The 27180-nt window shown below is 37.6% G+C and overlaps 1 protein-coding gene across 2 annotated transcripts in view; it reads left to right on the top strand.

Moving 5' to 3' along the window:
• Rnf217 (ring finger protein 217) overlaps nucleotides 1-24559 on the top strand; it is a 111362-nt gene extending 86803 nt beyond the window's left edge. For both annotated transcript variants that reach the window (XM_027398436.2, XM_027398435.2), the window contains 4 exons: nucleotides 5599-5763; nucleotides 14850-15051; nucleotides 19832-19903; nucleotides 20915-24559. In XM_027398436.2, coding sequence (XP_027254237.1) covers nucleotides 5599-5763; nucleotides 14850-15051; nucleotides 19832-19903; nucleotides 20915-20988 — 513 coding nt within the window. In that variant the 3' untranslated portion in view covers nucleotides 20989-24559. The remainder of the gene's footprint in view (nucleotides 1-5598; nucleotides 5764-14849; nucleotides 15052-19831; nucleotides 19904-20914) is intronic.
• Nucleotides 24560-27180: the final 2621 nt, after the last annotated feature.

The following is a 27180-nucleotide window of genomic DNA, read 5'->3' as shown; positions in this document are numbered from 1 at the left end:
ATTCTTTTACTCCCTTCTGTAACACCTACACACCTTCACATTTCCTTCTCTAGAAAACAAACAAATCAATAAATAAATGAAGAGAAAGAAAGGGATTGCCCATTCTTAAAAAAAAGTCTTATCATTTATTCTGATAATTTATTATATTGGTTAGATTGTTTAGGACATACCATAGGCTGAATTTTAGATGATTCATATAAGGAGTGTCTGAACATTTATATACCTTAGACTCTATTTATAGGCTAAGTCCACAAGGCTCAGAGTGAGCTGACTGCAGTGCTGTCTCAGTTGAAGTTGTTAGAATACTTTGTTTCTTTGTACACTCTTGGGGCCCTATAAAATACTCCGGCCTGACAGAGGGTCTTATCAAATGCTATAGCACCATTCTGCACATGGTGCAAGACCAGAATTACTATGAGAATTTATCTTCCAGCCTTCCCTGAAACATCTTTCCCAGGGCAATGACTTGTTCAAGCTTTAACCCCAACAGTTATTACTCAGTCTTATTGCTGCCCAGCTTCATGCCTGTCTGCTCCTATTAAGTTCCTTACAGACAAGATATATTCATTCTTTTCTGTGTGAAAACAAAAATCAGTATGGTCAGTACCTGCCACTCAGGTGCTGTATAAATCTCTGTTATGAATGAATTAATGACTGTGTTTCATTATTGAGAATCTTTTTAACCAGATATTCTAATAAAGGAAATTCCTCATGGAAGACTAAGGTAGCTCTTACCTTCAAGCTTGCAGTTAAACATGGGTGTTGTCTAACCTTGAGCATAGTAAGTAATTTGTGATTTATTTAAAATTACAGACTGAGCCAATGCTCAGGGATAAGGGCTTGATATATACAAACTGAAGAACCTGGGTTCAGATCTCCAGCACCTACATAAAAGTTGGTACAGCACCATGCATCTGTAATCCCCAACACTGGAGAGGCCAGGAGAAAGGCAGATTCCAGAAGCCTTCTGGTCAACCAGCATAGCCAGTTGGTGAGCTCCAAGTCCACTTAGAAACCCTGTCTCAAAAATAAGAGAAAGAGCAATAGAGGAAAACATCAGACATTGACCTCTCTCGCCTCTACACAGTGCAGAAATCCATACGAATCTACATATACATACACTGCACATATACACAAATAAATTTTTAAAAAGTAATACTGTATAAGAATATAGAAATTTAGTGAAAAATTGCCTGCAGTTTTATTTTGACTTCATCTCAAGTGTTTTCTTGGCATGATGAGTTAACCGTGTATAGGAATATGGAAATTTAGTGAAAATAATCTGCAGTTTTCTTTATTTTGGCTTGTCTTGAGTTTTCTTGGCATGACGAGTTTACAGGAAAACATCATTTGCTTAGGACAGCTGGGTTTGAGTCTTACCACCTGAGAGTTGGTATGACAAAGGTTCCCGTGAAAACTGATTTGTTTCAAATGTCAGAGATGTGCTACACAGTTCTTTTCTGTTTCTTAATCCGAGCCAAAAAGTTTGCACCTTAATCGTGGCGATCAATAGAGTGTCATGAAGATAAAATAGTAAACATCGCCTGGTGCCACGTCAATTAATGGATTTCGTCAGATTCCTCTGACAAAGAACTTACTGATGCCTGTGCTTTGCTTACTAGTTTAGAGAATCCAGGAAGAGTGAGACAGATGAAGTCTTTGTCATTGGTGAATTTAAAGACTCTTGGAGAAGTTGGAGGTCTGCGTACCTAACATAAATTTCCTGGTAAAGGTACTAAGTCTGGTTGGGAAGTATAGCGAAGACATTTTGAAGAAAGACACTTTCCCAGGATATGTCAATGGACAGATTGACATTCAATGGTTCATTAGACCGTTTTTCAATTATAGGAAGCAGTTAGGTGTTCTTTCTTAGGCCACAGCAATGAGGTTTGCTAAGTGTGCCCTGCCCCGCCCCTCCCCACCTCTCGGAAGTGGGAAGGAAGAAAGCAGGGCTCAGGGAGAACCAGACAGCTCTGGTAGCATAAGAGCACAAGTCAATGTCAGTTCTCTTCTCCAGAGATCTTCACCCACTCTTTTGGTCTTTGTCTCCACGGTAAAGGCTGGATGTATGCTTATCCCCATTTTGCATCTAAGGAGAGAAGGTCAGTTTGCCTCTTATCGTCGAAGAGTGAGTAACCTCTGCTGCCAAAGTAGACATCAGCTACCTCTTAGGTGGCTTGTCAACAATGTCAAACAGTAGCTACATGTATTTGGAAGAATCACCTTTCTCCAACTTAACCTTGAGTAGTGTATTAATGACCTTTCCTGTCGTTATGACAAAATACCCAACAAGAAGCAGTGAACATGAGTGAGTTGTTTGGACCTAGATTTCAGGAGGATGCAGTCCATCCCTCCGGGGAGTGTGTGGCAAGAAGAGCAGGGGGGCAGCTGGCCACATTGCCTCTGCAGTCAGAAAGCAGAAGAGTAGACAGGAAGTGGAGCAGGGCTCTCAAGCTTCGGCAACTGCCCCAGTGACCCACTTCCTCCAGTAAGACTTCACCTCCTGAAGGTTCCCAGCCTTCCCCAACACTGCCCCCAGCTGGACCAGGCGTCACATTTCACATTCACACCAGTCCACGTGGGAAGAATGGAGAAGTAGGTGTGTCTGCATGAAGATCGTTTTATTCAGAAGGCAGCCTCTCCGGGTGGTAGGCCTGTGGTTGTGGACTGGCATCCCCTGAGGGCAGTGACTGAACACAAGAGTGAGGAAGATGCAGCTGTTGATATCTGTGTTTGTAGAAGGCCAATTTTGAATGTGGTTAAGGTCATAATGAATAAGGCGTGGTATCTTCAGACAAGAACCAGTAGTGTGACAATTAGGGTATATTCTCTAAATACCAAAGTTGCTATTATTGTTTACTGTTTCAGTTCAGAGTGTGGTAAGCAGTTGAGTGTGAGTGTTTATTATCCCTACTTACTTCAGATCTTGCTTTATAATGGCTGTCTCAGTTTGTCCCTACATCTTCGTTGATAAGAATTAGTAGTGGGACTTATTTTTCTTGGGCACCACATTCTCTGCTTTAGACACCAAGCACCAGGCTCCTTCTTTGTGGTACCTTAACATAATCACATATTCTGATTATCACTTTTTAAAGTCTGTTGATGTGATGATGATGCAACTTTTGGCCACAAGGATCCTTGAGCCATTGTAGTGTTCCACCTTCATTAAGTGATTGCCAGTCTCAAAATAACTTTACATTACTTCTTCTACTCACTAATAAATATAATCTAAATCTGATTAAAAACCCTGCAGGAGAAGGTGTGTGTGTGTGTGTGTGTGTGTGTGTGTGTGTGTGTGTGTGTGTGTACTCAACGCTGTACTCAGCCTTACTCACTGATCTAGGCCATGTTGACTGGTCACTTAGTCCTGGATATACCTGCCTTCAGCTCCCCAGAGCTATAGTTGCCTGCATGAACAACCTGTGAATTGAACTCAGATCTTTAAGCTTGTTTTATTTACTTCAAAGGGGGCCTTACAATTTTGCATTTAATGATTCTAGAGTTTGGTTGTGAATACTGTCTAATAGGAGGTGACTGAAATAAGGACTCAAATTTTCTAACATCTGTGAGATGAGTGATGGGAAAATGTGTTCTTCACTTCTTTACCACCCCGTTTGTAGCAAAAGGAACCCACCCCATCTATAATGTTGATATCTATTCTGCACTACCCATGTCAATTCATTATTCTTACCCTAAAAATGACTTACTTAGTCCAGTGTGGCGAAGATAATTTCAGCACTTGGGACGTGGAAGTGGAAAGATAAAGAGGTAAAGATCATCCTTTGCTACATAGTAACTTGGAAGCTAGCTTGGCTCTACCAAAAAAACAAAACAAGCTTAGTGTAAAGACATGTATTGTAGGTGTACCCAGCCCGATATGTAAGCCAATCTAATAAACTCCCTTTTGTTATTTTTAAAAGGACTAATTTTAATTTTAGTATACAGAAAAGGCAAATGGGTCTTTCTTTGAACCACTGAATAGTAATAATCTTTCCTCCCTAAACCAAGGAGTCTCCCTTGTTATATTAATGGATTGGGAAATTTGTAAAATGGTGACTGGTTGAGCAGTTTAACCATGGTGACCTTTGGGTGGGAAGTTTTAAGTTTTCACTTATTAAAGAAGGAATGCCACTGAGTATGATCAAGAGTTTTGATTCAGTAAAGAGTATGCCGACCATGTAGCCAGACAAATTTAGGTTCAGGTACCTTCTTAATACCTAAGTGCTGTGTTACTTTGGGTGGGTTACTTAATATCTGCCATCATCTATAATGTATACTTATGAAGGCCATATATCTTTTGTAGCACTATCAACCGTTTAACAGAATTTTGAAATTAACGAATTTTACTATGACAATTGACATTTTTATATAAAATTGAAAACAAATTTTTATTATTTCATATTTATGGAGAAAGAATATTATGTATCCCTGCTTTACTTAGGTATCAGATCATTCATGGTGAGGTGTTTTATTTCAGTTCACTGTAATCAAATTGGGTGGGACCATGTATTTATGCCCACATCCCGTTAAAGTTTGAATGGGGAAAACTGTGTGCGAATGTAATACTTTCACTGCTATTCAAAACAAAGGAAGACATAAGCAACATCTCCCATGTCAATTGGAAGGCAGATAATTTCAATGAGCGCATTCCATAAATTCATATTCACAAAGAAGACTGCTTCCGATGGCTTCTTAGGGGTCACCAGCAGGATCTTCACACTGACACCTTTCTCACGAGATTCCTCAGTGGTCACTGCTGATTCAGCAGTGTGGCGTTGCCAGTGTGTTTTCCCTTTGAGGAAGGCCCTGTAAAGTTAATCGAGCCTTTGGTAAGAAAAGCAATGAAAATGACTGGAAAGCTCGCTCAACAGTCACGTGAATTGACTAGCAGTCCAAGTGTTTGGATTTGGAGCCTTCAAGATTTACTCTGTGCCTCAATATGGGAGATTTTCATAAAACTAAATTGCTTTTCAAAGTGCCCCACATGTTTAATGAGTGTCTGAGTTGTCTCTAAGCAACAAACTGCCCTTGCCCAAACAGTCCTTTCCTCTGTCAGTAGCAGAGTATTCATATTTTACTGAGATTTGGTCTTGTTTGTTCTTGGAGAAAGTATTTCAAATAATAACCTTAGCTAATTTCCCAAAACATTGACATTCTTATCCTGTTAGACACTATGCTGGTGAATTTTGTTCTGTCAGCCCTACACAGGCTTAGGTCATCTGGGAAGAAGAAACCTCAATTGAGAAAATTGCTGGTCATATTTACCTGTGGGCATTTTCTGAAATAATGGCTGATGTGGAAGGACCTAGCCCACTGTGGCCAGTGCCTCCCCTGGGTGGGTGGTTCTGGGTTGCGTTAGTGAGCAGGCTGAGCAAGCCATGAGGAGCAAGTCAGTAAGCAGTGTTCCTATATGACCTCTGCTTCACTTCCGGCTGCCAGCTTCCTTCCTTTTTTTCCCTTTATGATGGACTGTGATTGGGCTGTGTAAGCCAAATAACTCCTCTCCTCCCAGACTACTTTCAGTCATGGTGTTTTTATCTCAGCAGTAGGAAACATTCGGTGTATCTCCTAAGTACTAATACTGTTTTTCTTGCACAGATCCAGTGTCCCGCTTGCCAATTCATCTGGTGTTTTAAGTGCCATGCTCCTTGGCATGAAGGTGTTAACTGCAAGGAGTACAAAAAAGGAGACAAGTTACTGCGTCATTGGGCCAGTGAAATTGAGCATGGGCAGAGAAATGCCCAGAAGTGTCCAAAGTGCAAGGTGAGATAATCCATAGCAGGAAAGGAAAGGAGAATGACAACTGCATTGAACTGAGCAGTATTCGTAGTATGGAAGTGTAGCATATTCGTAATTGCCTACTCGGGTGTGAACAAGGCTTTGCTGTTTCATTTTTCAAGACTAACAGTGTTGCATGGCAAACTGAACATGTGTGTGCATATAGTGCCTATTATCATCATTAGCATTATAATTCAAAACTTAAGAAAGCTATTAATACTTATTGGTCTAAAACAGAAGTCCTTATTTTTCACTTACAGGTTAAGATGCATGCACAAGTAGATGCTGTTATGGAGACAGTAGAAAAGTTTATTTCACTTGCTGTACATAACTGCAGTCCCCGTACCTGGTACAGACGGAGTCCCCTGGTCCTCTGCACTTCTCTTGCTGCTGTTGCCTGTCACTACTTTTTGTTGTCTGTTATTACTTTATGTTGACCATTTTTGTCCTTTTGTAAATGTGTCAAGGACAAAGCTAGATGACTGTCAGGAATTGGTAATTCCATGAGTCCTGTTTTTCCGTTTCTCTCTTGACAACCATTCGTGTCTTAAGCATTAGCATGCCTTTGAGCTGGGACCTTGATGGTCCTAGATTGTCCTCTAGAGAGGTTAGCAAGTCATTCTAATTTGAAAATAGGAGATTGGATGCTACGTGATACACATCTGTTGGAGTGTGACATTTTTATTTTAAGATTTACTTTGGAAAGTGTGTGTGTGTGTGTGTGTGTGTGTGTGTGTGTGTGTGTGTGTGTAAGTCTTTGTACTTCTGCCATGTGTGGCTTCTATATTTGAACAAATTTACTTTAGATAACCATATTGGCCCCAATTTTCTTTAAGAATTATTTTGCATTTGCTTTCTTGAGACCTAGCACTAGATAAATGAAATTTAAAATTATTAGAAAATATTTTAAAATTAATAATGGTGAATCTAAAGTGTAGTAAAAGTATTTTAGTGCTGGAGAGATGGCTCAGAGGTTAAGAACACTGGCGGCTCTTCTAGAGGTCCTGAGTTCAATTCCCAGCATCTACATGGTGGCTCACAACCATCTGTAATGAGAGCTGGTGCCCTCTTCTGGCTTGCAGGCTGACATACCGGCAGAACACTGTATACATAATAAATAAATCTTTTTTAAAAAATATTTTATAAATTAATATATTAGTGAGCTTGTAATAATTTGCTGTACTAAATTTACATTTTATTTTATGCATGTAGAAAGTAAATAATATAGTGTGAAATTTGTGCTATATTCTTAGTGACCAGAATTTTGTGAGGAAAAATTTCTTTCTGCGTTGTTCAGGCTGGCCTGGAACTCCTGGCCTCAAGTGATCCTCCTGCCTCAGCCTCCTCAGCTGGACCTACAAACTAGCTTGACTTAATTCTTCAAAGGGGTCCATAGTGATTGTGTTAGAATGTTCTTACTTTTCCCTGCCCTGCAGAGCAGACCCATTACAGTTTCTATCTGTGTTGCACCAATTGCTTCACCTTTTCTCTGGACTACCACTTCATTCTGAGGTGTTCCTCATTTCCAAACCCAATCCAGGCTGGTAGGAGTTGAGGAGTGTTATTAACTCATTCTGCTGAACACTTCCCTGAAGAGTGCACTTCACATCTCTCTAAATAGCTGTGAAAACAATTTCCATTTAGTCTGCTTCTAAAACTGCTCTGAATGAATGGCACCACAACATTATGCAGTGGGGGATTTCTTAATAAAGAAAATCAGGCTTTTATGACATCAGTGTCTTAACCTAACATTAAATGGAAGGTTGAAAGAAAAAGCAGCCAGTGTGTTTAAGGAAGGCACTAACAGGGCCCTAACAACTTCCTAGTTTCCACAAATACAGATAAATAGGTAGGAGAAAGTGTAAGTGCTTTGGCCCATTTGGAGTCATCACAGGTAAAAGGTAAAGAGGCTTTCAAAAGAATTACCCTATAAATAGCCCAAAGAAGAGAGCCATAGAACTTCACATGATGACTGCACTGAAACAACCATTTGCTGGTGCAGTCCAAGTCCATAAAAATGTAAGTCTTATGTTGATGTAAATCACATTTTATGGTTTGTTTTGATTGCAAACATTCTTTTTTCTTCCAGGCATGACTTTAAAGCTCTACATTTTTTGATCTTTTCTTTTTCTTTTTGGTCTTTGAAGTCACTCCTCTTTTTCCTCCAAAGAAACATTTCTTCTAGAAGAAATTAAGAAGACAGATTCAGCGAGTTATTATTTTGTACTCTAAGACTCCCCCACCCCCCAAATCATCCATTAAAATATACAAATACAGGGCTGGAGGGAAGGCTTAGTGGTTAAGAGCACTGGCTGCTCTTCCAGAGGTCCTGAGTTCAATTCCCAGCAACCATATAGTGGCTCAAAACTATCTGTAATGAGATCTTGTGCCCTCTTCTGTACATGCAGGCAGAACATTGTACTAAATAAAATTTAAAAATACAAAAAAGGAAGATTGAAGTTTTCAAAGCTTTTGAAGATTTTTCACACACAGTGCTTCCAAGTGCACAATTGTCAGTTTATTTTCGGGTAAATAATCTCAATGTTTGTAACAAAATATATGTGAGTTTTGTTTTGACCAAATATTTTTGCATTCTGTTATCATTGTATTTTTAAGTTAATGTTATAATATTAATAGTAACTTGTACTTTTAAATGTTTGTTTACAAGTTCATAAGACTTGTTGGAAATTTGGGGTAAGTGGGAAAGCATTCCCAATCCCCCCAGTACTACCACAATCACTGTTGGTATATCCTTATTTCTTGAGGCCTACGCCCTTCTTAAATTACCTTTATAAAGGTTTTAAGGGTAATACTGTGACTATTTAGTGCCATTAGTTTTTCTACTTAACTACTCAAACATTTCTAATGTTACGAAATTGTTTTCTAAACATTTCTGTTAACTGTGTCATCTCTGTTTAAATATCCTTTCATTGATGTTCACTTTGCTGTATCACAAATATGACATCCAAAAGGCATGCTATTTTGAACTGTTAGCATGCCATTTGTAAAGGCAGAGCGGTGGATGCAGGGTCACAGGGTTTTTGTATTTGATGTATAATGTCAAATTGCTAAATTCTAAAAGTGGTGAAACAACTTACTTGCTGAGAAAACCCGGCAGACTTTCTGCTAAGCGTTTCCTATTCAGATTCCAAGTATATTGTTACTCATTTGCTAATTTAATGATTGTGAAATATGTCCTTATATTTACATTTTCTTATTTGCTTATAGGCTGAATATAAATCCAGGTTCTTTTTAGACATGGCCCTTCTTAAATTTTGTGTTCATATTTGGCCATTTGAGTGGGCTAGGTTGGGGCATACTTGTGTGCCTCCACTTCTATAAATTCTGTATTTCAAAATTTTAACTCCTTTTATAGAATATTTTCTCTATTTGTTTTTTCTCTCTTTTTAAAAAAAATTATTTGCACACACTTTTAAAATTTTATTTTTCTGAATATATTTTATTTCTCTTTGGACATATATATAAGCACACACAAATATCATGTGTGCTTGTGTTTTACATACTTACATGTTTCCCATATGCATTTGCTTCTAAGCTTAAATCTTACCATCCAGAAGTTTCATGTAAAAATTTAATGTGTCTATTTTCTTCCTTTAACCTTTTGATGTATCAATATTTTAATTTTTAAAAATTTAATCCATCCATAATCTATTTATTCAGTATTTATCATGAATTAGATACTTAAATACTTAAATAATTTTTCTCCCAATTGTAACCTCTTGGCTCAATTGTATTTATTAAATAATTCTGCCCTACCAATTAACTTGTAATTCTTACTGAGCAAATGTAAAATCATGATATCTAGTACTGTCTTTGCTGGGATCGCCATTCTTCTTGCTGAATTGTTAGAAAAGTTTATAACAGAACTGGTGAGTTCAAAATGATTATGCCTAAGTAAAATACATCATTCAAGCAGCGTTAGAATGTGGCCGTCCTATGTGTAAACTAGGATTTTAAATAAAACAGCTTTTCCCTCCCTGTCACTTACACAGTGGCGCTTCTCCCACAGTGAGATGCCTTTGCCTCAAATGAAAGTATAGTTTCATACATGGTATGGTGCTTTGAGAAAATTTGACTTCTGTAAGCAAATCAAAATTAGTTTTTATAATTGAATTTTGGGGTCAGCAAGATGGCTCAGTGAGTAAAGACGCTTGCTACCAAAACTGACCACCTGAGTTCAGTCTCCAAAATCTACACAGTAGATTGTGGTCCAGCCTCCACAAGTATGCTATGGCATGTATGTAGACATGACATGCATACACACAGAGACAAACACAACTGAATAAATAAAATACCATAAAAAGCATAATTGAAATGGACAGATATTAAAAATGACTGGTAAAAGCTCTTTACTATCATTTATGATCAATATATTTACCCGTAAGTACAATTATTTTGTATTGAGGTAAACACACAAAACAATTCCATAGACTATTTATGAATTATTTTTGAAACTATAACAACACCTTATTAAGAGCCATTTTGCTTAACCATTTTGATGAATCATATCTTCTTTTTAATTAATGTATTTTATGTATTTCATGAATTTATGTACATCAAATACAAGCAGGAGCTCACAGAGTTCAGAGAAGGCATCAGATAACCCTGGAACTAGAATTATAGATGGTTGTGTGCTATAGTGTGGGTGCTAGGAATTGAACCTGGGTCCTCTTCAAGAGCAGTATGTGCTCTTAACCACTGAACCATCCTTCTAGCCCCATCATTACCTTTCTTCTTCTTCTTCTTCTTCTTCTTCTTCTTCTTCTTCTTCTTCTTCTTCTTCTTCTTCTTCTTCTTCTTCTTCTTCTTCTTCTTCTTTTCTCTCCTCCTCCTCCTCCTCCTCCTCCTCCTCCTCCTCCTCCTCCTCCTCTCTCTCTCTCTCTCTCCCTCCCTCCCTCCCTCCTTCCCTCCTCCCTGCCTCTCCGTCTCTCTCTGTCTCTTCCTGTCCTGTTTTTTAAGAGACCATGTTCTCACCATGTGGCTCCTGGCTGGATCTTGGTTGTAGACAAGGCATGTCTTAAAGTCACAGACGTCTGCCTGCCTCTGTCTCCCTGCTTCTGAGTACTGGGTAAAGATGTGGACCAGGCCCACTCCCATTCTTACTTTTGACTGCAGAGGTTTATTTAATAAATTATGACACAGCATTCTTATAAAAATGACTTCTGTTCATGTAAATTCTGATTCTAAAGAAAACATAAGCTTCTTTTGACAGATTTCCCTTAAACTTAATCACAACACAACAAAACATAGTTCACGATACTCTAATCTTTAAATTTAACACAAGTAAAGAAATTAAAATTTATTGGGGATAAAAAACTGTTCAAAAGTTCATCTATACATGACACTGTACATGAGATTCTGGATTGGAAATTTGCTAGACTAAAAATTTAAAGTGGGATGCATCATTCTAATTAATAAAGGTGTCAACAATATAAAACTAATTAAACAGTAGTTGTAAGAAGTTTCAGAGTCACATGTGTTTTAGCCTTAAACCTTCAGTCTAGTTAGTAGCTGTTTAGGTTTTCACAGGGCATCTGATTCCCAGCTTTGAGTACTTTAAAATCTTGACCTAAAACCTTGCATTTTACTTGTCCAGATGTGACAATGCATGCCTGTAGTCTCAGTATTTGGGAAACAGACAAACCCCATTTTTTTTTTCCCCTAAGGTAAGAATTCTGCCTTCCAAACATGTTTTCAGCACATGAACTCTGAAAATACAGGAGTCCATACCTCTGGGCTGTTCTATTGAGGGAAGTTTAAAGCAAGTGGGAATTTGCTTTAATAGTGTATATAAAACATGAAGAAGTCATTCTGCTAAGAAACCATTCTCTTCAGCACTTCTGCAAAGGTTGCACCATTTTTGTATTATTAAGTCCATGGATAGCCATTAAATTATTGCCTGCAATGTTGAAAATATTTGAACTTGCTCATAATTAAAAATAAAATTCAACTAGGAAACAGGACGTCACAGCTTTGTGCCGTAACATAGCTCACAAACATCTCATACAACCTGTATAACCTTTAGGGGTTCAGCTAGCTTTTTGTTTTATTTAGTTTGCTTTGTTTTTTAATTTTTCTTTGTTTGTTTGTTTTTTTCCTTCTTAGGGTAAAGGGCAATTTTTGCTTAGAATTCAGAGCTTAATAAAGCCAAATTGAGTTAATGTTTTACAAAATTATTAGGGAGTCATTTTTGGTGATGGGTGCTACAGGCAGGGGTCGAAAGGGAATTCATTAAACCTACTCCTTCAAGTTACTTTCTCCCTTAATGTCAAATTTAAAAGCTGTTTACTCAGACTTCTGTGCCATGTGATAGGAATTAGCCACAGTGATCCATGGCTGAGCACTTTGAGTCTCCTCTTACAGAAAAAAAAAAAAAAAAAAAATGCATGCTACTGCTTGAGCCGTTTTTCAAGATGCCGTGGAGAACTGATGAATTAGGAATTACCTGTATTCTAAGGCTAATGTGTAACTAACATGACTTGTAAAATAATATGAAACGGTGGTAGTTAAGTAACTTATCCTATGCCAACACGTTCTTTATTCAAGATAAAAGGACGGTTACTTTTCTGCTTTTAAAGGAAGTGTCAGACCTGTGATCAGTGGCAGAGTGTTGACCTTTGCTTCCTCGTGTTCTGAGCCCCAGTAGCACACACAAGCATGCGCAAATAAACCAAAACACTAATAGGTCATGCTAACTTCTGGTGTTCCATCCTTCTCCTTTTATACGGTTAGCACATTAATGATGATAACAGTACTGTCTAACATGTACCCACATTTACTGCTGCACACCAGCCTCTGCCGTAGTTAGCTTACAGTCACCCCACAGCAGCCTGCCAAGTGCTGAGATTTTGGGCATGTGCTGTCATATAACCAATCAGAATGTATTTTTATGACAAACAAACAAACTTGTTTATTCTTTGGAGATTAAACATATAATGCAAATATACATTTGCTCTAATTATAAAATAGAAACAAGTGACACATAATGTAAAAAACATACACTTATATGTAAATATGTGTGACAATATTAAAAGAAATAGGAAGCAGATAAATATATACATATTGACATTTAATAAAGTTTGAAATTAAAAGATCAATATCTGTACTTTATATTTAACAGTTTTAAATGAAGGCAAAAAAGTATGAATATGTCTAAATATATGTATATGAAAGTGTATGTGTATATGCAGTTATAGCTTGAGAAAAGTCAAGGCATTTTAAAACCATGCAAAGCATATATGTTTGCATGATTTTAAAATGCATTTTGGGCTTAAATATAAAATGAAGTTAGGTTCTAAGTTCAGATATAATCAATATGCCCTGTTTCACAATAGTAGCATAAGTTAAAAATACGCTATATGAAGACTATATAAATATCTTTGTGATTATACATAAAGTCTAAGTTCAGATATTATAAATAAATTTCATCTGTGTGAATATCCGATGCATTTGAAAATTATAAGAGTCTAGTTCTTCCACAAGACCCCAAGGCAACATTAGACTCATTTGTGATAGCCAAACATCTCCTGCCAAATAAAACAAGAACTCTGAACTCTCTAAAAGGAGAATAAATGGCCTATTGAGCATTGTTTGTATATTATGGCACTTCTGGAAGGTGTGGAGTCTCAGGATCAAGTATGTAGATGTTTAGCTATAGGGTCTTACCATCAAGTTTTGGAGGGTAACAAAAAGAATTGTCAATATCTTGTGATGTTTGGAGGATTCTGGAACCTCACTGGCCCACAAATCCTGCTAAGTGGACATAATTTAGCAATTCATACAGACACACAGCTGTACCCCATAGGTTAATGTATCTCTGAGCCCTCATCAGAGAAGCTGCTTTTTGCAGTCTTTGTAAAGTGCTTGGAGCACTGCAGTTTCTAAAGAAATTTTCTGCTTTTGTAGGTCACCCATACTATTGCTTGTTCTTTGGTAAAAACCATTAACTGTCTCCATTTCAATGCTGCATAGAATCCAAAAGTTGGCAGTAGATGTTGAGTGTTGGTTTCAAACGTAACCTTCTCCTAGTACCTTGGCAGCTTGAAGGATCACAAATGGTTCAGGAGCCCTTTGGCCCATGTTTTGTTTTGTCATTTACTTTGTTTTGTTTTTTGAGACAAGGTCTCATGTAGTCCAAGTTATTCTTGAGTTCTCTCCATGTGATGGAGAATGGCCTTGAACTTCTGATTCTCCTGCTTTCCTGTCCTCTGATGGCTGGCTTTACCAGCATGGGTCACCATACTCAGTTTATGAGGCCATATGCATTGAATCTGGGCCTGTATACTGTATTGCTAGCCCTGGTCTGCATTATTTCTTAGCACCATCTGCAGGATGCATGGCTATGATCCCACAAGTATTGACAAATAGGCACAAGAAGAATGTTTACTGGACCAGGGGTTGAGTTACTAAAGGGCTGTAGAACCTGAGCTTGGAAGCCCTCTCTTAGGCCTTTTATCCCAGTTTTATTTACAATTTACATCTGTTCTTAAAGAGAGACCCTCAGGTAATTGATAGGCCCGCACAAAGCCTGTATCCACTGCTGTCGGACCAGCTTATGCAAAGAGAAAACTGTATAACTGTAAAAGGATAAGGCACCAGTAGCAATAATCAACAGCTTTGGTTTATTGCCCAAATCGTGATTTAGTAGCAACCCTGGAACATAAGTACTCCTATGCCCTTAACTACACACTAAGTCTGTGTACCTAAGGAAAACGAGTAGAGTGGCAAGTGAAATATGTAAACATGTAGACTGTGGCCATGACTTACCTAGTAAGAGTCAAACAACAACCTTTGGCAGGTTTGACTCTTGTGTTAATTTTAAAGTTCCTGAGTATGTGCACACAAGTCCCTAAGCAACATTACAAACTTATAATGGTAAAAATTAAATCAGGGATATTTTAAATAAAAATATGTTTATAAACAAATTGAAAACTTCACTTCAGGAATGCTACACAAGACTTTTAACTTGGTAAAAGTAGTTCTGAAATATTTGGGATTTTACTTTTTAAACATGTTTAATTGCATTTCCTTCTCTTTATCCCCCTTTCCAGATCCATATCCAGAGAACGGAAGGATGTGACCATATGACTTGTTCACAGTGTAACACTAATTTTTGTTATCGATGTGGAGAGAGATACCGCCAGCTCCGGTTTTTTGGAGACCACACATCAAACCTCAGTATATTTGGATGCAAATATCGCTACCTCCCAGAGAGACCTCATTTAAGAAGATTAGTTCGAGGGTCAGTTTGTGGTGAGTAGTGTCACACACACGCTTGTTCTTGGGTGTTGTTTAGGACCTGAGGAGTGTTGGTAGAAGTGTCCCAGCCTTGAGAATTCTGAGTGCTTGCTATGTGCCAAGGATTCTAGGAGGGCCTTTACCAAAATGTAGGAAGAGTCACTCCTTTTGTGATCAAAATTGAAAAGTTAAGTTTGTTCATACAACACTCTTCATGACCACCATTTCTGAAACACTGGGTGTGAGCCAATTGGTGACAGAGAACGTCATATTTAGATGCTCTATCGATTCATTACATAAGCATGGTACAACACTTAACAGGGAACATGATGAACAAAACATAACCAGAGTTGTATAATACCTATAAAAATGATATTGTCATGTATCTTTTGTCGTTTTGTTAGTAATCAACAACTAATTGGATAATGGAATGAGTCTGAAAGCTCCCAATTTTGTATAAGCCCAAGTCTCGTTACTCAGGTGACTGCTTTAGCCCCTCTTCAGAAAACACACAGCCCTATGCTCACACACATATGCCATGCAAATAGAAACATAAATAGCTGTTCCTATCAGATCACTCCGGCCCCGTGCCCTGCCTTGGTTTATTCAGTTCTTCTGACCTCATCTGATTTCTCACGTTAGCCACCTCCTGGGTAATGTGTCCGCTGTGAGATTACCTTCTTTCTCTACAGCATGGTGCTTTCTCTGATAGGTTTTCTCCTGGGTATCCAGCACTTTTTACACATCCACACATTTTCCGTCTTTCCCACCCACTTGCCTAGTTCATGGGAATGCCTTTGTGACTCTCCTCAGCCATTTCAGTGCTGTGACTCACTCCTCTCTAGAGTTATGATGGCTGAGTTGAGAAAGGCTTGTCTGAGTTACAGACTCTTCATTTTTAAGTATACTCTAATATGTGGAGACCAGTGTCCCCACTTTCTAAAACCGTGCATGATCACTGAAAAACAAAAACCTCTCAACTAAATTTTAATTAAAACACACTACTTTTCCAAAGTCAACACCATCCAATAGCCAACTTGTTTTTAATATTTTTCGGTTCCTCTATTTGCTTGTTAGGTGAAAATTACAATGATAAAATCAGTATTTACATGTTGCTTCTATGGACTTTGAAGATAACTAAGAAATATGGGCAGTATTTGTAAGAGTCATCCCATGAGAAAAAATTGCAAACAGAGTTGAGTTGTGAATTGTGTTGCATCTGTAAATCTATATATACAGAGAACAACCTCAGACACAAAAGTTCATTGCTTTTGTGGCTCTTTTGTTTTCCTGTTTCAGCACCATCTTGAATCTCTCTCTCTCTTTCTCTCTCTCTCTCTTTCTCTCTCTCTCTCTCTCTCTCTCTCTCTCTCTCTCTGTGTGTGTGTGTGTGTATGTGGTCTATCTTGTATTCAGATGCATGTGTGTATTCAGCTACAACACACAAGTGTAAGTTGAATTAAGCCAAAATAAACCTGATACCATAAGGAACAGCTGGCTTACAATAATAATTTTTCCCTCTCATACATTTTCTGACCACCATATACAGCTGTGACTAGTTGGTTATGATGGTTAGTTCAGTTGTCAACTTGACACAAGCTATACACCACTCCCCTTTGTAGGGGCCTCCATCCCTCTTATTCAACTAAAACAGGAAAATGGGTTACTCTGTAGCCCCCCAAATTACTTACTCCTGCCATATGAGAGAGGATATGGTTTACAGCTTAATCCTCACATCTGTCTGTGTGAGTGCCTTTAAGTGCCCTTGGCCAGAGGCAGAGCAAGTGCCATCACAGCTGAGGATGGGGAACTTGACCTTCATTCCCTGTGCAGGCGGCTAGAGCTCCTGGGCGCTTCGGGATGATGAGCAGCATCTGGGAAACAGGCAGCTTATTCAAGGAGTGTTTTTCAAACTTCTTAATTATGTGTGTTTAATTACCTGTATATGGATTCACTGCCATTCATGTGTGTATATACCATTGCATGCATGTGGACATCTGTGGAAATCATTTCTCACTTTCTACCAGAAGAGTTGCAGGGATCAAATTCAGGTTGTTGGGTGTGGCATCTTTACCACCTGAGCCATCCTGTGAGCTTCCAAAATTTGAAGTTTTAAATTACATAATTTTTAAGGATAATTCTTTAACTTATCTCGTCATAGCAAACAATTACTATGAGCTAGAGCAAGGAGTCTCCTCCAAAAAGTCTTTTGACAAATACTCCTCAATTTAAGTTAAAGAAACAGGGGGCCTAGATAGAGGATTTAGCAGTTAATAGCTCCTTCAGAGGCTCTGCGTTCAGTTCCCAGCACCCACAGACATGGGTTGGGCTTCAACTGTCTGTATCTCCAGTTCCAAAGGATCATATTTCTTTACAGGGAAAGAAACAGTAGCAGGCCTGGTAATGCACACCTGTAATCCCAGATCAATGGCATTGGAGGCAGGATGATTAGGAGTTCAAGGCCAGATTAGGCTACCTAGTGAACTAGAGGCCGGCTTGAGCTATGGAGCAAGACCATTTCATTTTAAAGAAGCTGAAAGTGGAATTAAAGAGTTCACATAAAAATTACTCACTGTCAGAAAAATTTAAAGTATAAAATGAGTTACTTTGAACTTTTGACTAGTATGCAATTGTCATTAATATTCAGTGTTGAACTTTTATAGTCTACAGAATGTACTGAAATTTTTGATCAATTATTTTCAAAAGAAATAAAAACTATCATGGCATAATAATGCACATGGAGAAGTCTTACATTGTCTGAAAGCTGAAGTAAGATGATCATGAGTTCAAGACCAACCTGAACTGTGTCACCAGATCTTCTTTTAAAAGAGAGAGTAGAGCACTGGGCAGTGGTGGCACACACCTTTAATCCTAGCACCTGGGAGGCAGAGGCAGGAAGTTCTCTGAGGTTGAGGCCATCCTGTTCTACAGAGTGAGACCTAGGACAGCCAGAACTACACAGAGATGCCCTGTCTCGAAAAACCAAAGTGGGGCATAGGGAGTGAAAGAGGAAGGGAAGGAAATTAATATGATAGTAATGTGGGCATTTTAAAACAGTAAATAAAACTGAGCATAGAAAGGCTGCACTCAGAAGGTTAAGGCATAAAGCTCAAGTCCAACATAGGCTACCTAAAGACCCTATCTCAAAAGAATAAACAAATAAAACAGTTGATCTAGATAGATAATCAATGGTTTATTGTGATAACATAACATTAAATAAAATTTTAAATTAAAAATACTTACACAGGATATAATTGTGGATGTGAAAAATATTTTTGACTATTAAAAATGATGTTTTAACACAATTGTTATTGGAACAAGAGAAAATATGCTTGCTCCAGTCAAGGCAATCTGAGAAGCAGACTTAACTGTGTCCTACACTGTCGAGTTTATTCCCTCTAAAGGGCAGGCACGACACATGCTCCTTGGATTCACTAATGTTCGGGAGGGAAAGGTCAGTGTTGTTACTAAGATGAAAATGTCTTGGTTACTTAAAGAGGAAATAACCACTAAAGAGACTGAGCCATATGTAGGGGTTTGGGGAAGAAAAGCAGGCTCTTAATGCATCCTGGATACTGCATTCTGGAGTCTTCAGCATGACTCTCTGGGTGGACAAGCAGTTGTCCAATGAGATTTAGTACTGCCTAACTGAGTTTTGTTATTGGTATAAAGCAAAAGATAAACTCAAGACTGGGTGGCATGTTAAACTGACAAACGACTCATTTATAAATTTACTAGATAGTAAACTATATTCTTAATTTGATAAAACAGCATTTTTCCATATCTAGTCATCTAATTCTAAAGACTATTTTCTATGAATTAAAAAGTTAATATTTTTTCTGCCAAACTCCCAACAAATGGCTGTGTATCTTTTCTCATCTAATTATCATCCTTGTTCACTTTGTATAATTTATAGAGTGGTGATGCTGTGCAATTCTTGAGTGACTGTGTGATTCCACTACAGACTTCCTGTTCCTCTCACGCTCTGTGGAATTTAGTTTGTAGAGTTATGTCATGTGCTCAAAGGTTGCAGCACGGTGACAAGACATACGTAACTGTCCTGGTTTTGTCTATGTCAGTGCCTTTCAAAGTCAAAGGGATTCCACTGGTGGTGGCTTCTTGGCTTCAGTGACATGTGACAATAGTGATGATTGTCACAAATCAGTTATTCATTCAGAAGAGAAGTCAGCTGGGGCTGCCAAGTGTGGCATCCCTCCCGGAACCAGGCCTTCTTACAAGTGCTTCCTTTCAAAGTCTGTACAATGATTCACTTGACTAATTTCCAACACATCATTTATTCAATGGGCAGTTTCTACAGCAGTTGTCTCGAAGCATCCCATTTGTAGTTCACTCTATTAGATGTTCATATGATTTCCCCTCTTACCCAACAAGTAAATAAAGCATTTTTCTTATACGTGGGCCTGGTCAGTTACCCACTGTGGTCCCTATCAGCTTTCCAACGTTGTGAGCTCAATAGATTGTCTGCTGCATGCTAGACTATGCTACTCCTTTCAACATTTTGAATATTGAAGGTAGAAGAAATCTAAAGGAAAAATACGAAGAATAAAGTGTGCCAGTATAAAGGATTATAATCTTTTTGGTTGTAAAGAGTAAATGACTTGTAGATGTTTGGCATATGCCCAGGGCTTTGAGGCACCGTGTACTTAAACTTCAGTGATGGATTGCATGTGTGTATCAGTTCTGCATATGTCCCTAATTGTAATACTTCTTTCAAGGATTATTATAAGTGCTTGGTAAATCAGATTCTTTCAATTATTTTGATTTTATTTTCCAGCTGGAAAGCTCTTCATTGCGCCTCTCATCCTGGTTTTGGGATTGGCACTAGGGGCCATAGCAGTTGTAATCGGTAAGAAGCACATGACCTATTAGAATTCTCCCGCAAGAGTAGAGATGATAGTGTGTGTGTTATGGTGTGAGTCAGTGAGTACGTGAGGGAGGTTTCTCCTCTGTGCCTTGTTTTAAACAGCCATGCAGCATGGGGTGCATAAGGTCAGGGGAACATGTTTCCAACAGGATGTGCTTATCAGACTAGATGAAGATGAACATACATGTTAAAGCAGTAGCTCTCAGCATGATGTAGACTAGCCTGGAGAACTGACGAAAACAAGCACCCTCAGCTTCTAACACAGTGTGGTGGCTGGGCCCGTGAATTTATGTTTCTAAAAAGATCCTGGGTGTTGGTGTTGTTAGCTCAGGGGCCACACTTTGTGAAGCATTGCTTTAGAAATTTCAACTTAAATGTTCTGGATAAAAGCTATTTTTATCATTATTCCCTATATAAAATGGGATGCTTTTGCTGAACTAAATGATTTTCTACATGTAAACTTCTCTTTAGATAATGAATGTGTGGGACAGATAGAATTATGGTGTCTCGCATTCAAGTCATTTTAGTCAGTCGTGACTTTATACAACAGATGTTATTATCTCAAGTAGAGGGAATCAAGTCTCATTAGGACCTCAGAATTATTAGAACGGGAACCACATGTATGTTTTTAGATAAGATGCTATACTGACCAACAGTGAACTTGAATATCATAGTGTGCAAATTATAGGATTGTGACAAAAAAGGCAGCGACATAAAGTTAAATGGTATGCTACAAAATATTTGTATTTTATTAGAACTGGTATAACTGAGGGTGCAAAAGGGGACAGAGGTCCACAGAGAAATAGAAAGAATGAAGTCCTCTACAAAACAACACGTCCTGTAGTATTTTTATGTTTGTAAATCTTTAAGACTGTTATAAATAGTTTGCATATAAGTAAAATTTGGAAATTTCAAATATACCCCCACACACACACACACATGTACACACTTCAGCATTTCCACTCTAATTGCTTTTTTTTTTTTAATTCCTAGGTTTATTTGTATTTCCTATATATTGCCTTTGTAAAAAACAGAGAAAGCGATCACGGACAGGTATGCACTGGTGATCCACAGAGGATTTCCCATGACATCAGCCGGTACCAAGGGAGGCTGTGCAGGATGGTATACGTCTGTGAGTCGGATCCTTCAGAACACCTAGAGGAACTTCTGCCATCTTGTTTCCTGTGGTTCTCTGCAGGCCACAGTGCCTCTAGCTACGGTGCACTCCCAACATGGTATCCTGTCCTTCCCTAAACAAATTGCTGCTTTTTAAAAAATGGTCACTTTCGTTAATTATAGACATTTATATAGCAACTCTGACCTTTGTGGTTCTTGGAAGAAGATATTTTGAGAACAGGGTATCCTCAGATGTGTTTTGAGGGCACCTCACAGGGGTATTGTTTGGACTGTCTGAACCGTGTGCTTCCCTCCAGGCTGTGTCTGTGAGACTTGGTGTGCATAGCTGAAGTCCTGTCTGTTCCAGCAAACAAAGCCACTTTGCAGAAGATAAATTACAGTTCACCAAATGCACCTGTTTTCATCTGTAGCCCAAGTCGTACCATTCTCTTGTTCTTTGGATACTGTAATTGCTTAAAAAAACAAAACAAAACAAACAAACAAACAAACAAAAAACAGAAACAAAAACTCAGTACCCAGAAGGGAATTGGTGGAATTAAATTAATGAGAAGAACCATGAGTAACTGGTGCGTATGTGTAAGGATGTGACTGTGTGTATATAAACACGTATTAAATCAGGCTCCATAACCGTGTGCTTGTCCATTTCCATGTCTATTTTCATAGAACCATTCAGCCATGAGGGTCCCTTTCATGGGCCTAACTTGGTAATGAACTGAATTAAAACCAGTGTCAACAAGAGGTCGTTTCTGTGGTAGCCCTGTCTGTTTCTTGCTCTTCCTATGGTCACACATACACACACAGAGATTTGTGCAATGTCACTGCAAGATGTACCAAACTTTGTAAACTGACGAAAGTGAAAGAGTGGTTTTAGAAAGTCCCCAAATTTCCAACGCTTGATCTTTTAGGATTCCTTGGATTTGGGCATACATACTTTATTCTGATAATATAGTCCTCATTGGATAATTTAATTTAAAAAAATTTTTTTTTGCTTGGAAGAAAACTGCTTAAACTTTAATTCCTATTCTACTCATTAAATAATTACCACCTTATAATTCTAGATAATTCTGCTTTAGGTCTAAGTTTTTAAAAAATTATTTGATGCTCTGCCCCTTCCCTAGTTCCTCTAGTTCCCCTCCCTTTTTTTTTTCAAAATAAATACTAGTTTTGAGGAATTTTATCTGTGTTTACCACTCAGATTCATGCGTTGTTGATATCTCCTAATAGAGAGATAACTTGAAAACAGATTTTTATGTACATAGTTTCATCTAAAATGTAAACTGCTTTTGGAGAAGGAAACAAATGAAAGTATTTTCAGGAAAATGAGAAGTCTTTGAGAATAAGAAAATGAAATTAACTAAACAGCTCTATTTCCTTGCTTTCACCATAACCTTTATCAAGACGAAGAAGAGATATTAAAAAGCCTGAGGTTTCCAGTCACCTCTAAATTATCCAAGTTAGAATTTTATCATGTTACTCTACTTACTGTAAATGTAACTGTGTTTGACTTGAAGTAGACTATATGGTAACATGCACATTTACATAGCTATTTCATGGTGTTGGATGCTAGAGTGTAAGAACTTTGAATCCTTGTGTTTGACTGAAACAATTCATGTCCATGAATAACAGTCCATGTATAAGCTAGCATGCTTGGGTTCCCTCTGAGCCACAGAGAAGAGCTGGACAACTTCCTGCTAAGTGGTGAGTTTCTAGCAAGAGCAGTGTGCGGTACTCGTGGCTCTGGAATAGCCACTAGATTATGGTGTGAGGTAAGGAACAGTGACTTGGTTTCGAAGATTTCATCTTCCTGTGCCTTCAGCCATCCATCTGGCAATTACTCACTGTCTGCTTTAGGTGTACTAGTTTTGGACCAAAAGAGTGAGAACTTCTAGCCCCAATACATGTTTCTATCATAAAGTGCTTAAGTTTTAGAAATTCATTGTTCCTGGACTCGGGCATCAGTTTGGCCATGTGTGAGTAGGATGGATCTGTCTGTGTAGGATCTATGCATATATCTATGTGTCATATGTAAACATGTCAGGTTCATACACACCACCTGGGTGAACAGAGATGTTCAGTTCTAAGATTGTCTATATTCTTGGGTTATTGTGCCTGTTGTGTTTGGCCTACTCAGGGATTTCTATTCTATTCTTTAAAGAACTTATCTTTTACAGGTATTTTTATCTGATTTGAAAAAATTTCCAATATGTGAGTTACAAAGTGGTGTTTGTTATCAAGAAAGATTGCTCCATCAGAGGGTAGCAGTGTGCACACTGTACTGCACAGGCATCTCATTTGTAAGTGCACAGATTTGTAAAAGAAATGTGTGCATTTTTCTCTTTTTAAAGACTACACAAGTATGTGTGTCCTTTCCATGGTAGTAACTTAAAAGTGTTTGTGAATATTTTAGTAAGCCTCAAAATCTTAAAAAAAAAAAAAGTTAAAATGGGGAAAAAATGTATTTATATGTCAGTGCCAACTTTGAAGGTAGAGCAGTAGTGACCTTTATGGTAAATTCTAAAAAGTCCTTTACATGAAGTATACATGTTGTGACTTTTTACCCACGACTTGTCCTTATGTGTTACCTTAGTAAATGTATGTATGTTCCTGAAGAAAATCAAACCCATATAAAATTAAAATTATAAGGTACAAACTCTATTGCTTACCTACCCCTTGTTTTTCTAGGGGTGACTACCAATGGTCTGATACCTGTCCTTCCAAAAGCTTTCTTCAAGTGTACAAATACGTGTGTGTCTGTATGTGTGCATGTATGTACCTTTGTGTGTTAGTTTTCTACAAATAGAATATCCTTTGCTGTGACTCTTTTTCATGTTTTTAAATATTAGAAAAATACCTTGCCATAAGTTTTTACATCCATTTGAAAACGACTGCCTAACTGTAGAGCTGCGTTTTAATTGACTTGGTCTTCTGTTGAATGGGAAGTAAGATAGTTTTCACTTATCACAAACTAAGCGTTTTATTCATCCATATATTTTGCCACCTACTATGATCATTTCCATGGGATTTTGAATTTTATTTTTTACTAAGTATTTGTAATAAAGATTCTTAATGCATAGTTGGGCAATGAGATCATGGAAATAATATATTTGAGATCCTATTTGTGAATAAACAGTGTAGAGAGTGTCTAATTTTAAAGCAAATTGTCTTTTGAAAGACTTAGTCCTTGATAGGTTAGCCAAATACCTTGCCAAAGTTTAAAAGAGAAAATTGATCTGTTTCCAATGAAGCTAAAATGTGATCAGCTGTCTTCGACAGTGTGAAAGAAGATGAGTTGGTTCTTAGATCACTTGCTTTTAACTTCAGTACTCATGCCAAATGGATGGTGTATGTCACATTTTCTAAAACAATCACCATGTCCGTGTGTGTCATTTATAGAAGGGAAAGGAAAGGGATCAAACCCTATGACACAAGCAACATTCTCTTTACACATTTATGGTCTAGTAGTCAGCCACTTACGGTCTCCTACAAGAACAGACAGAAAAACAGTCAAAGATAGTTAAACAGCAGACATGTTACAGTGTGGTATCTTTTTCTGCTGTGTGATCAAGATTGATTGGTACCTCTTGGGAAATGCTCAACTCTGTGGCATTATCTCTTAAGTCCCAAGACCCTATTTGAGTTTATCTTTACATTTCACTATCCAGATATGTGACCCAGCATTCTCACAAAATACACCCCTGTGGTCATTGTCTGTCTCTTACATTAGTTCCAACCACATTTTGTCTATACCTCTACTATTTTCACCCTCAGAGAAGATTAAATAGAAGCAGGTGGGGGAGAAAAGCTCACCCTGATCTGTGTAGCCTCAGTGTTTTTTCTTTCTTTTCTCAGATTTCAGTGTATCTGCCAACACCTCCCCTACTGAACACATGAAACTGTTTTAACATCAGACTTTTATGATGCTTGTTGTTACTGATTATAAAAAAATCAGTGGCCTACATAACATTTGGTGGCATGTAAGTACAAAACTAAGAAAATCCATGCCATGAGGCACTTTAGATGTTAGTTTTAGAAACAAGCTGCACACAAAGCCTTAATGTGAGTTGTTCCATGTCAGTGGTTGAAGTCTTGTTTTATGTTAATGTCTGCTGTAATGGTTAGCCTTAAAATTGATGCACTTTCCAGTGTGTGTGCCATTTAGATAATTAAGTGATAACACAAGTGGCATGTGTTTTTCAGTGGTGAGAATAGAATTATGTCATAAAATGTGTTTAAATTCTTCAAATTTGTGAGGAATTGGAAGCTTAGAAGTTTATGTGATGCCTTCCTAAATATAGAGAGCTATTCCTAATGCTTTAGTAATCCTGGAATTTTTTTTGCAACAATTTTGCTACATTTGGAACTTGTAGCAAATAATGATGCTACATAATAATTTCACTTGAATCTTTGTTTAAGATATTAATTCTTGCTACAAGTTTTAACTGTATTTGCATAGTTTGTAAATTCTATAAAAGAAAATTTTCTTGACTATAAACACAGTAACTAGAAACACAGTAAATAAAAATAGCTGGAGCACATTTTGTTTTTCAAATTATAGCTTAATTGTGTGCTTTTCTACAATTGTGGAACTAACTTCCAGAATCACATATTAGAATGTGTCTCTGCAAAGATCATATCAATTAAACTAAGATACTTGTATAGAAACAGTTTTATCAATAAAACAAGAACTCCAAACTTGAGAGGGTATTTAAGACTGTGAAAGGTTATTTTTTGGATGCAAATCAATGGATGGGAATCCACTGTCATTTCCTTTGAGTGTACAGTTAATACTGATTAAGAAGCCAAGTGCTTTATGGGACTTCTGTGTGTTACTGTGAGCCTTCAGCTTTCATTGCTTTTATTCAGACCCTATAAACAGAGTCACAGTAGTGTGAGACTACAGTAGTTGTCTATTTACAGGTTAACTGAAGCCTTGAGATGTCACATACCTTACACATGTTGCCAGTCATGCAAGCATGTAATCATGCACATTAGAAATTGTATTTTTTCTTTCAACTAAAGAAGTGACTGTTTTGCAAATAATGACTTAGAATGCAAAAAATATCCGTTTAAAAATACATGAAATATTACCAATGCCCCTTTGAGGGTCATTTCTTTATGCCTCTAAAAGACATTTCATTAGTTTATTAGATTATGTTAGACTCATTAACAGAGAAAATATTTTTAGTGTCTTTCAGTTCTGCATCATAGGCTATCACTTTGTTCTCGTATGTACAGCAATACGCACATATCTCAATACCATGCACCTATCTTTTTTTTTTTTTTTAGTTTTTCAGATAATCGTGACTTTTACTTCAGCAGTCCCCTCCCCTTTTCATCTTGTCCAAGTGAAGAATAATTTTTCTTAACTCTCAGCTCCTTTCACTGTAATGCAATGAAGTTCTGTGCTGAAAGGTCTCTGTGACCAAACTCTAGTAGTAAGTATCTTTTATCTTAATTTTTTATTAGCTGAAATTGATCCAGAGTGCCCGGAACATTTTTCCTGATTCTTGATAGGAGGTGAGGAACTCTTTACTAGCTCTCTGCCGAGTAAGTCAAACAAATGAGATGCCCATTGGACCAGAGGGTTAATAATATTCCAGAACCAAACAAGAAATCCGTGGTGACTAGAAGCTCAATGTCTACAAAAAGCATGTAGACATTCATAAAACCTGACTCAAGGTCTTTCTTCCTTCATTCAAAATAAGTTATAGTTATGCTTATTGGTCTTTTAGTAAAAACATCCTCTAGCTTCAACTTGGGGTGGGTTGAAATTGTAGCAATGGTATGTAAGATACAGCTTTCTATTCCTGTTCTGTGATTATTATTAGACATTTTGATAATCTAAAGTAACACTTTGTCTATAGCCTGGATTGGCCCTACTCTACAGAAACTGCTTGTCATTTGAAACCAGTCAAATGTTTTAATTATTTGGATTTATACATAAGCCACACTCAAGATGTATTTAATACAGGTTTACTATATAACAAAAAAGTTCAGACAGTAACACTTGGGTATTAAATTACCCCAGGGAGTGCAGAAATAATGTCACTTTAGGTTTTCCTGTGCTGTAGTCATTGGGTTCTTTGGATGTCAAGGATTTACCTCATGACTAGCTAGGGATA

The sequence above is a fragment of the Cricetulus griseus genome, chromosome 2 (genome assembly GCF_003668045.3).
Source record: "Cricetulus griseus strain 17A/GY chromosome 2, alternate assembly CriGri-PICRH-1.0, whole genome shotgun sequence".
Taxonomy (NCBI): domain Eukaryota; kingdom Metazoa; phylum Chordata; class Mammalia; order Rodentia; family Cricetidae; genus Cricetulus; species Cricetulus griseus.
This window is presented reverse-complemented; position numbering and strand designations above follow the sequence as displayed.